Below are 10,853 nucleotides of genomic sequence, written 5' to 3'. Positions count from 1 at the left end.
TCATTGCTAATTACTAGGGAAGCTGGCCGGCAGGAAGCCTGTTATCTGTCTAAAAACCAATCTGGTGCTGTGTGTGAGTGATGGGGGCCCCGGAGAGGGGATGTGGTGTTGAGTCAGAGTGAAGAAGGGAGACAGGTTCAGAAGTGGGGTTAACAGAACCCTCCCTTCTGAGACCCCAGGGACCTTCCTGGCACCTCCTTGTGTGTGAGTCTCAGGCATCACCTCTGACAGCCTTGCTACCCCCACCCTGGTCCCCCTTTATTGATCTCAAAACCCCAAGTGCTCAGCTTGTCTTCGTTGCTGTCCCCTGGGCTTTGCTTTCTCAGTGGAGGATAGAGGCCGAGGCTGAATCTCCATGGTTCTTTTCAAAGACTTCACAGGCTTCTTATTTGAGTCTCTGAGTCTCTGAGAGGAAAGAAAAAGAAGGTGAGCATTGTATAATTATCCATGTCTGAGTCTTGTTAGAAAAGAAGAGCCAGGCTCCGTGGTGTAAACATAATTCCAGCATTCATGAGACTGAGGCAGGATGACTGCTGTAAGTTCGAGGCCAGCCTGGTTATGATGAGTTAAAGGCCTTCCCAGATTGTGTAAGTGAGGGCCTGTCTAGAAGGAGGAGGAGGATGAGGAGGAGTGGGAGGAAGAAGAAGAAGGGGAGGGGGAGGGGAAGAGGGAGGAGGAAAGTCAGTAAGTAGAAGAGTCCCAGGCCAGGTTTGGCTTCACTAGGCAGCTGCTTCCCAGCCAGGCAGGTATCAGTGCCAGCATTTGCCATCCGGGTCTTCTACTACCGTGCGTGTGTGTGTGTGTGTGTGTGTGTGTGTGTGTGTGTGCGTGCGTGTGTGTGAGTGCATGTGTGAGTGCGTGTGTGAGTGCGTGCGTGCATGTGTGTGTTGAAAAAAGGGTCTCACTAAGTAACCCTGACTGACTTGGAACTCAGTATGTAGTTCAGGCTGGTCCTGACCTCATGAAAATCCATTGCCTCAACCTCTTGAGTGCTGGAATTAAAGGTGCGTGCCACCAAATCCAGTTTATCACTACCTAGTTTTGAGAAACCTAATCCCCATGTGACAGAATTAGGAAGCGGGGCCTCCTGAGGATGACGTAGAGAGCTGCCCTAGGAAAGGGACCACTGGTGGTCTGCTTGCCTCTCATGCTCAGCTGCCTTCGCCCTGTGTCACTAGCTCAGCCTGTGTTACAAATGGCGAATGAAAGGCCACGGGAGAGAAGCCTTACTGGGTCTAATGTGACCGGAAGCAGACAGCATAAGAGTGAGCCAAACAGCTTGTATACCGCCAACACGGGTGTTTGACCCAAACCATAGCACATCCGCATGCAAATTACAGTCTTTGTTAACACCAGTGGTAACCCAGTCACCTTTGCACCAGTTAAGGCATTCCCTGTGAAGCAGAAGCTCCTCAGTGGAAATGGTGGCCGGGTCATTTACATTTCACTGAGAGTTGTGAAGGCCAAAGCTGAAACCATTGGGGTTCCAGGGCTGTGATCCCAGGAGCTGCTGTTAGAGTTCAGCAGCAAGCAGCTGTCAGTGCTGTGCAGCTTCCTCGGGGCGTTTATGGGGCAATCAAAGCAACTAGTGCTGGCATGGGCACAGTTCAGCTGGCTCTTGGGTGATAATTCTTCCCTCAAGGCAACCAGAGAACCAGGGAGTTAAACAGTTAATTACCAGCTAGGGAGTCAAATTGTCCTGTCCCTCAAAATCTTAGCTTATCTACAGGTAAGATGAATATCGGAAAGAGTTCTTATAGTAAAGACTTCTCGTTAATATTAATAGTGATTTTTATCAGTGAGTTAACAATGCTTACGCCAGGGATTGTGGCATAAACACATAATCTTGACACTTGAGAGCCTGAGACAGGAGGATCATAGACTTGAGGCCAGCCTGGACTACATAACCATCACCACCTCCACCACCACCATCATCACCACCTCCATCACCACCACCATCACCACCTCCACCACCACTATCACCTCCACCACCATCACCACCTCCACCACCACCATCACCTCACCACCACCATCACCACCTCCACCACCACCATCACCTCCACCACCACCATCACCTCCACCACCATCACCACCTCCACCACCACCATCACCTCACCACCACCATCACCACCTCCACCACCACCATCACCTCCACCACCACCATCACCTCCACCACCACCATCACCTCCACCACCACCATCACCTCACCACCACCATCACCACCTCCACCACCATCACCACCACCACCATCACCTCCACCACCATCACCACCTCCACCACCACCATCACCTCACCACCACCATCACCACCTCCACCACCATCACCACCTCCACCACCACCATCACCTCCACCACCACCACCACCTCCACCACCACCATCACCACCTCCACCACCACCATCACCACCTCCACCACCACCATCACCACCTCCACCACCACCATCACCAATCATCCCTACTCCCCATCACCACAACCGCCCACCACTATACTGCCACCACAGGTGCTTCTCAATGCTCACCACTTGCCCAGCACCCCAGGGAGAGGCAGACTGTTTACTCTGTCCCTAGCCCGTTCAACTCCTATTGCATGCTGACTTTTTCTCAGCTTGCAGATATCTGATTACTCCTAAGGGGAAGCCTTTGCATAGTTTTTCCCTGTGCAGGTGCATGGCATGGGCTCCCCAGTTTCTGCCTTCTCTTTTGTGGACATCAGGCCTGGAAGGTTCTATCTACCCTTTCAACCTTATCCAACCTTAACCACACCCACACTCCAAATATGGAGGGAGTTAAGATTCCACATGGGGTTTGAGAAGGCAGTTAGTCCAAACACTCCCTGTGACTCGGAGAGCTATTCTATTCAACCAGGAAGCTGTAAGAAGAAAGAGAAGGCTAACCAAACCAGCTGAAGACAGGCCTCCCGCTCTTCAAGGGGCACCTGAGCACTGGATACTATTTGGATCTAGTCCTGATTAGCTTTTGTTGTTGTTGTTTTGTTTGTTTGTTTGTTTGTTTGTTTGTTTGGGGAGCAACTTAACAGAGAATCATCTGGAAAGAGAAACCTCAATTGAAGACATGCCTCCATCAGATGGCTTGTGGGTATGTCTGTAGGGCATTTTCTTGGTTTAGTGCCTGCTATGGGAGGATCTGGCTTACTATGGGTGGTGCTTCCCTTGCGAGGTGGTCCTGGGTGGCATAAGAAAGCAGGCTGAGCAACCCATGGGGCAGGAGCAAGCCAGTGAGCAGTGTTCCTCCATGGCCTCTGCTTGAGTTCCTGTCTCCACGGTCCTGCTTAAGCTCCTGTGCTGGCTTCCCCCCATGAATGTGACTCAGGATGTGTAAACCAAACAAACCCTTTCCTTCTCAATCTCAAATTGCTTTTGATCATGGTCTTTAGCACAGCAATAGAAACCTAACTAGAAAAGACCTCTGGGGCTACCGTATGCCATGTGGTGAGAGACAGCCCTGAAAACTTGACAACACATGTGCACACACACACACACACACACCACACACATGCGTGTACACAAAGGTTTCCTTAACCATGGCTGTTCTAAACTGGCCCCACAGACGCCAGTTTCTGCCACCTGGCTCCTTGCAAAACCCAGCCCTCACCTTCTTCAGCCTTTCATAGCGACAGGTGCGTTCTGATACCACCCGCTCCTGCTTCTGAGCCCGCGATCTTAACTCTTTTGCAAGCTCTGTTGGCTTTCCAGCCTGCAGTTTCTCCCAGTCCTTCAAGAGAGCATATATGTCCTGGCCGAGAAAGAAGATGGCAGGTAGACTGTTCCTTATGAGGGCATCTTTGGTCATTGCCAGAGCTGTGCCCCCAAAGGCCTTTTGTATCTGCCTGCCGCTTCGGGTTGAGACCTGGCCAGCAGTCATGAGCTTGCTGGCAGCCGAGGCGACATGGGGATGTGTTTTGGTTAGCTGGAGGGCTCGGATGTGCTTTCGGATGGTTTCCCAGGCGCTCCCACATTTGTAGACAATCTCACCGGCAGCCGTGGCATAGGCTGTCTTCTTTCCCGTGACCTCCTCAAGCTCTTGGTCACTGCTAGGTATGATTCTGTTGGCCTGAGCTAGGGCGCTTTTGTTGCGAGAGTCTTCCTTCACGTCAGTCACGATGTTGGTGATCCCAGCAGCGGCCCCCAAACCTGTCCCAGCAGCCGTGAGCACCAGGCTTCCGCCTGCAGTGACTGGAGCAAGGGCCAAACCCAGCAGACACATGGCTCCAGAGATGACTGACGCAGAGTTAGTCATCACTTTGGTTTTGGTGGCTTTTTGGTCGCTTTTGTCAATGTTGTCAGCAATGGCATAGAGTGTTCTAATGCGTTTGTTTTTGTTCTTTCTCCAGCTGTGGAATTGTTTTAAAAACTTTCGTTCTTCGTCTGTTAGAGCATCATCTTCAACCTCCACTTCTTCCTCGTCAGTCGAATCTCCACCCCGAGGACCACCGTCCTTGTCCCTGTGGGTGAGGACACAAAAAGACAGCTTCAACCTCCCAGAGGAAGAAGCCCATGTGGCCTCCAGGCGGCTTTTATGCCTAACTTTGAACCCTTCCCACATCTCCTACAAAGCCCTGAGCTCAACCTTTGCAGGAAGTGACTGGTATAACGAGGAGAAGCATCCCAGAAGAGGGACAACTCTGGAGGTGACCTTGGCCCTGTTCAAAGACATGAAGAATACAGAATGGTTCTGAGGGACATTCCCAGCCCCGCTCTGAGTACCACCCTAGAGGGGTGAATGCCACTGTCCTGACCAAGAAAGGGCCCAGGAGGCAGAGAGGGAGGGAGCCTGGGGAAAGGAGGAGAAAGAGGAGGGCCGGTGTTGAGCACAGGGAGGTAAGGAGGAAGAAGAGGAGGAGACCATATTGTATAACATATCTTCACTCTGACCGTCTTGACTATGGCTACAGCTGCTGGGCTTCTCATTTCTCTTGTTTTGTTTGTTTTTCAAGACAGGCTTTTTCTGTGCAATCCTGGCTGTCTTGGAACTCACTATGTAGACCAGGTTGGCCCTGAACTCAGAGATCCTCCTGCCTCTGCCTCCCGAGTGCTGGGATTAAAGGTGTGCGCTAACACCATCCAGGAGCTCCTGTTTTTTGAATAATCTCTAGACTCTCGAGTCCAGATGATATAAGATCTTGTAGGACATTGATACAGTCGTATGGACTGACTTGAGAAAGCAAGTCTGTCCTTGTTAGTGAAGAGGTAAGCCGTCTCAGGCCTGACTGCATGGCATGCCATCTGCGGTGTGTTGACTCACGGACACAGATCTACAGTTAGAGGGTACGTGTTACATGGCTATGATGTCTCATTTCTACATGGCTTCAGGCAATGGACGCTGTAGCCTGCTATGTCCAGGACCCCCTGTGTTGGGCAGCCATGCCCCCAGCATAGCGTGAGCTCCCATCCAGTCCTGTGAAATTTCGCCATCACTTGCTCGCCTCCCATAAGCCTCTGCATGACGTTGGGTCCGGCTCCGGACTAATGGCTGACTTGAATGTGCTGATGTATTGAAAAGGGGATCTTTTCGCTTTATTATTTCACATATATTACTGTGTGGTGTATGGGCCAGGAGGACTTCCTTCTCTCTGGGGCTTACAGCAGACAAACCTTAGAGTGGGGAGATTTCTGTCCCTGAAGCCCAACACTATGCCTCTGACTAAATCTTTATCAACTCTCCAAAGTATTACAGTCATCCTTACAGTACTTTCTCCCCAGGGAAAACACTTCCCTGGCATTGTGGGGACTTTTGAGAATATAAACCACCACCCTTCCCCCACAGCCATCCTGGAATGGTGTGAGACTTTGTATAACAGTGGTCCCATAGGCTCATGTATTTGAATGCTTACTGGAACTGTTTGAAAGGATCAGGGTTAGGAGGTGTGGCCTTGTTGGAGAAAGTGTGTCACTGTGGGTGGGCTTTGGGATTTCAAAAGTCCACTCCAGGCCTAGGGTCTCTCTATCTCTCTCTGCCTGCCTGTGGATCAGGATTAGAGCTCTCAGCTACTACCCCAGTCCCATGGGTGACAACTATGTTCCCTGCCATGATGATATGGACTAACCTTTAAAACTGTGAGCCAGCCCCCAATTAGATGCTTTCCTTTGTAAGAGTTGCCTTGGTCATGTTGTCTCTTCACAGCAATAGAACAGTGAACAAGACAAGTGGTTATTCCCGATTGAAAGAACACATGCTGCCTTCTATAGATACAGCCCTTCCCAAGAAACCCACCCTGGGTTACCTTTGCAAGTCAACGCCAGCCTTAAATTCCTTCCCCATCTGAGCCATGTCCTTATAAGTCAAGTTGTCTTCTAATTGGAAAAATAGAAAGCAAATTTACTGTTAATATCATAAAACATTATAAAAACTCAAGTGTGGAAGGATTTTAGATTATGCAGAATTGAAATCATACTAAACCATGGCTTATACTAACTACAATATCTGCAAACAATTGTTTTTCAATTTACAATTAAAGTATAACCTATACACAGCAGCATACCCAGTAAACTATTTATATTGGAAAAAAAATTGTAAATATTTATATTGGAAGGCTACTTTGGCACAGGGTAATTCTTAGCACAAGGTAATTGAGAACCAGATAGTCTTTTCCCCCTAAGATCTTGATGGGCTGCTGAGAACAAGGATGATGCCAGGCCCTACACAGACCATGTTATGCTAGTGATTAATGGGCAGGTGGCATCTACAGTGCAGAAACACTGGGTAGAGAAATCATTGCTGTCACAGGCGGGACTACTCAGAGCATTGTGTAGTTTAGAATGTATGGATTACTTCTAGCATTTTCCATTTAATTTTCTTAGATTGCAGTAACTGAAACCTTGAAAGCAAAACAGAGGTACTGTGATGGAGGAAGGTCATTGGTTAAAAAAATAAAGAAATTGCTTGGCCCTCATAGGTTAGAACATAGGTGGGTGGAGTAAACAGAACAGAATGTTGGGAGGAAAAGAGGAAGTGAGCTCAGACTCGATAGCTCTCCTCTCTGGGGCAGATGCAGGGCAGCTCCTCTCAGAGACAGACGCAATGCAGCTCATTGCCAGGGCAGACGCGATGAAGCTCTGACTCAGGATGGACGTAGGCTAGAATCTTCCCGGTAAACGCACCTTGGGGTGCTACACACATTATTAGAAATGGGCTAGTCCAGATGCGAGAGTTAGCCGAGAAGAGGCTAGATATAATGGGCCAAGCAGTGTTTAAAAGAATACAATTTGTGTGTTGTTATTTCGGGGCATAAGCTAGCCAGGCGACCAGGAGCTGGAGCGGCAGGAGCACAGCCCGCAGCCCCCACTACAGTACTGCAGAGTTACTGTCCCTCCACATTGTCACTATCCGAGTTGAGACTCACCCTTTCCTCTCAGCACCCTACTCTGACTTCTAGAACCATTGATAAGTAGATTTATTGGTTTTTTAGTGTGTATGTGTGTGTGTGTATGTGTGTTCTGTGGGTGCACACGTGTCTGCACATGCATATGCATTTGTGTGTGGAGGTCACAGGACAACCTCAGGTGTGTTGTTCCTTGGGCACTATGATTGGGTTTTGTTCTGTTTGGGTTTTATTTGTTTATTTTTACTTCATGTGCATTGGTGTTTTGTCTGCATTTATATCTGTGTGTTGATGTCAGACACCGTGGAACAGAAGTTATAGACAAGCCTGAATTGCCATGTGGTTGCTGGGAATTGAACCCGAGAACTCTGGAAGAGCAGCCAGTGCTCTTAACTGCTGAGCCATCTCTCCAGTCTGCTATTATTGTTTCTGAGACAGGGTCTGTCACGGACCTGTAGCTCTCCCAGTTGCATTGGGCTGGCTGCCCAGTGAGCCCCAGGATCATCCTGTCTCCACCTCCTTTCTGTGTAGCTCACACAACCGTGCCTGGCTTTTTTTTTTTTTTTTTAACCTGGGCTCTGGGCGCTCGGGATTCCATGTTTGTGTGGACAATCCCTTATGAACTGAATACCCACCCCAGGGCGCTTCTGTCATTTACCAGGACCTCTGTGGAATCCACCCGTGTTGTCAACGGTATCCAGAGTTTTAAAAACCACTACTGCTGTGTAGCATTTAATGATGCAAATGCATTGCAAGGGGTTTCTCTGTTTTATTGATTGATGTATTGGGGTTGTTTCTTATTGGCTACTGAGAACAAACCGGTAATAATGATTCAAAGTTCATTTTCATAGAACAACATGGCACTGTTAAGGATGTTGTACCAATTATATTTATAGAAGATGTTAACGTTATGTTTGATTTTCTAACACGTGCTCAGTAGAGAAGTCATCATCTGACTGAACTCATGTGCTGGGCTCTGACACACCAAATTAAAAGCCTAATCTGGGGTGGCCCACGCTGATGCTCCAGACCAAAGGGACCTAGGGTGTCTGTCGCTCTCAGGGACCTCAGGAGAGATCTGACACCCCATTGCCTAAAGGCCAGTTTCAGCAAAAGTTCCCTCTGCATAGTCCTCACCAAAATTAATTAATCAATTAATATATGTTATACATAAATAATATGAATAGTGAACTTGCGGTCCCTGCTGAAGCAGAGCAGTAACTTTGAAGTGACCACTTCTCTATGCTATGCCCCCTCCCCCGACTCTTCCAGTCTGTGAACCCAGCCTGCCCACTCAGCTCTCTGGAACACTCGCTCCATTTTGTGAAGTGTTACTCAATTTTAGAAGTGAAAATGGGGCCAATCAATTTCTTGAAAATGAAATGCACTTGGATTTTATCGTCAGCATTTTACATTGATTACTGAATTTTGTGAGTGCGGGGCCAGGAAGCACGTTTGTGCCACTGTGCCCTTGTGATGGGTGGGGCACTACTCGTAGGAACTGGTCCTCCCCTCCACCTTCTGGTCCCTGGGCATCAAAGTCAGGTCCTCAGACTTGGTGGCAGACACCTTCTTCGCCTGCTGAGCCATCTTACCAGCTCCAGGATTTTCCCTGTTATTGCAGAAATATATCGTCGTCTTCCCTGTTCTCAGGATAGCTAAGACCCTTGGCATTCCCACGTGATTGGGCCGTGGAGATAAAAAGACTACCCTGGCTTGCTCATGGCAGTCCTTCCTACCCTGGAGCTTCTGTAATGAGGTGACTGCAGAAAACCCTGTAAACATTGAGGGGGTGCCAAGGCTTATAAGAGGGAAGAGGGGCTAGAGATTGACTTAACCACCCAAGGACGATGACTTTGTCACTCACACGTCCATACGGGTGCCACCATAAAACTCAAAAGGACCCTCAGGAGAACCCAGGAAATCCCAAGATCCCAGGGACCCTGCATCAGTCATCTTGCCACTGTTGGAGGTGGCCTAGTCTGCAGGGATATTGGGAGCTCTGTGGCAGCGGGGACACTGACCAGTGTGCAGATGACAGTTTTTCAGGCTGTGGAGAAGAAATGGAGTCACAGGAAGTCTGGCATTGTTATTCTTGGAACAAATGGATGACAGCTTAGGCCAGGTAATGGAAGCCCTTAAATTTCCCCAGTGGGCACGCGTTGTGTTCAAGAGCAATGTCAAGCCTGAGGCGTGAACAGCTATTCAGCTGACCTCTGTGCTGATGCAAAGGGTGATGGGTGTTTCTGTGTTGTGGGGTGTGATGGAGGCTGGCCCCTGGTTGAGCTCAAGAGGCCATTAGCTGTCCCATTGATTTGAAGGGGCGGGGGTGACTGAGTGTCCAACCAGAGCAGAGGGAACAGCTAAAGCCACATAGCAGGTGAGAAAGGCAAAGTAGAAGCTAAGTCAGCTGGTGACACAGCTCAGGAGGAGGAGAAAGCAGAGGTGAGTGTGGCTGAAGAGAATGTTTAAGAGGACCCTGCTTGACAGTCCTCTGGGCCCGGCTGCCCTCCATGGCACACACTGCTGGGCATTGAACCCGGGCCTCTCACATTCTCAAGCCTCTGGGACCACTCCAGCCTTCTGGGTATTCTTCAATGTCCAGCCTGATTTCTCCACCTCTGATCCATAATGCCCTTCCTCTGTCATGGGTCAACTAGTGGCCCAGGACGTACTGTGGCAGATTCTGCTGTGGTGATGACAGGAAGGATGGCCCTGCTGTCCTCCAGGGCCCAAGTGGCTAGGGCAGGCAGCAGGGAAGAGGGCCTCTCTGTCCTCCCTGCAGAGGACAGACACTCTTACCAGTGCAGGCACAGCCCTGAGAGCCATGATTTCCACAGAATCTAGCTTGCTCTTAGAAGTGTCTCTTTGTCTGGGGAACAGCTAGCTAGCCAATCCCTTGCTAAGGATCCATCACGCCCGAACTTTTCAGAATTACACAGAGGATTAAAAACAAACCAAACTCAACTCAAAGGAAGGAACTCTGAGTAAATAAACATGCCAAGCCATGTGTCCCTCACAAGTGGCCCATCTGAGCCTGTGAGGTTCCCGGTGGAACCTCAGATGTATGGAGTTGGGCCTGAGTACTCACCTCACAAAGAGCCCTCCGGTCAGCGTGGCAGGAGCTGGGACCAGCGCCTGGGCTGAAGGGGAACAGAAGGCAGGGCAGACATTTTTATTCACCAACTAGACCAATGGTTGGAGTGGGGTGGCTCATGGAGGCGGGAATAGGATTATGAAACTGAATATTTCTTAACCTCAAAGGGCGCTGTGAAACCAGCACAGCTTGGCAGTCAATTTCCCGCAAAATGGGCGTTGCTGAGAAGTGGCCCGCAAAATGGGCGTTGCTGAGAAGTGGCCCGCTTTGACATTTCACGCTCTTCTGTTTCTCCCACGTGCGTGCGTGCGCAGCGAGGTGGAAAGGCAGGGGACTGGCTAGGGCATGGCTCAGAGTCAGAGTGCTTACACGGGCCAGGCTCTGAATTCCATCCCCAGCTCTGCCAAAGGAACCATTTC

At 49.6% G+C, this 10,853-nt stretch overlaps 1 protein-coding gene across 1 annotated transcript; it reads right to left on the bottom strand.

Annotated features, from left to right (window-relative positions):
* Positions 1-267: 267 nt before the first annotated feature.
* On the bottom strand, positions 268-10,486 carry LOC130888872 (apolipoprotein L6-like). The gene is made up of 4 exons (XM_057792237.1): positions 10,429-10,486; positions 6,240-6,309; positions 3,512-4,460; positions 268-405 (listed from the first exon to the last, which is right to left on the bottom strand). The coding sequence occupies exons 2-4, from the start codon at positions 6,284-6,286 to the stop codon at positions 268-270; spliced, it is 1,134 nt and encodes a 377-aa protein (XP_057648220.1). The 5' UTR covers positions 6,287-6,309; positions 10,429-10,486.
* Positions 10,487-10,853: the final 367 nt, after the last annotated feature.

Source organism: Chionomys nivalis, chromosome 17 (assembly GCF_950005125.1).
Source record: "Chionomys nivalis chromosome 17, mChiNiv1.1, whole genome shotgun sequence".
In the NCBI taxonomy this organism is placed as follows: Eukaryota; Metazoa; Chordata; class Mammalia; order Rodentia; family Cricetidae; genus Chionomys; species Chionomys nivalis.
This window is presented reverse-complemented; position numbering and strand designations above follow the sequence as displayed.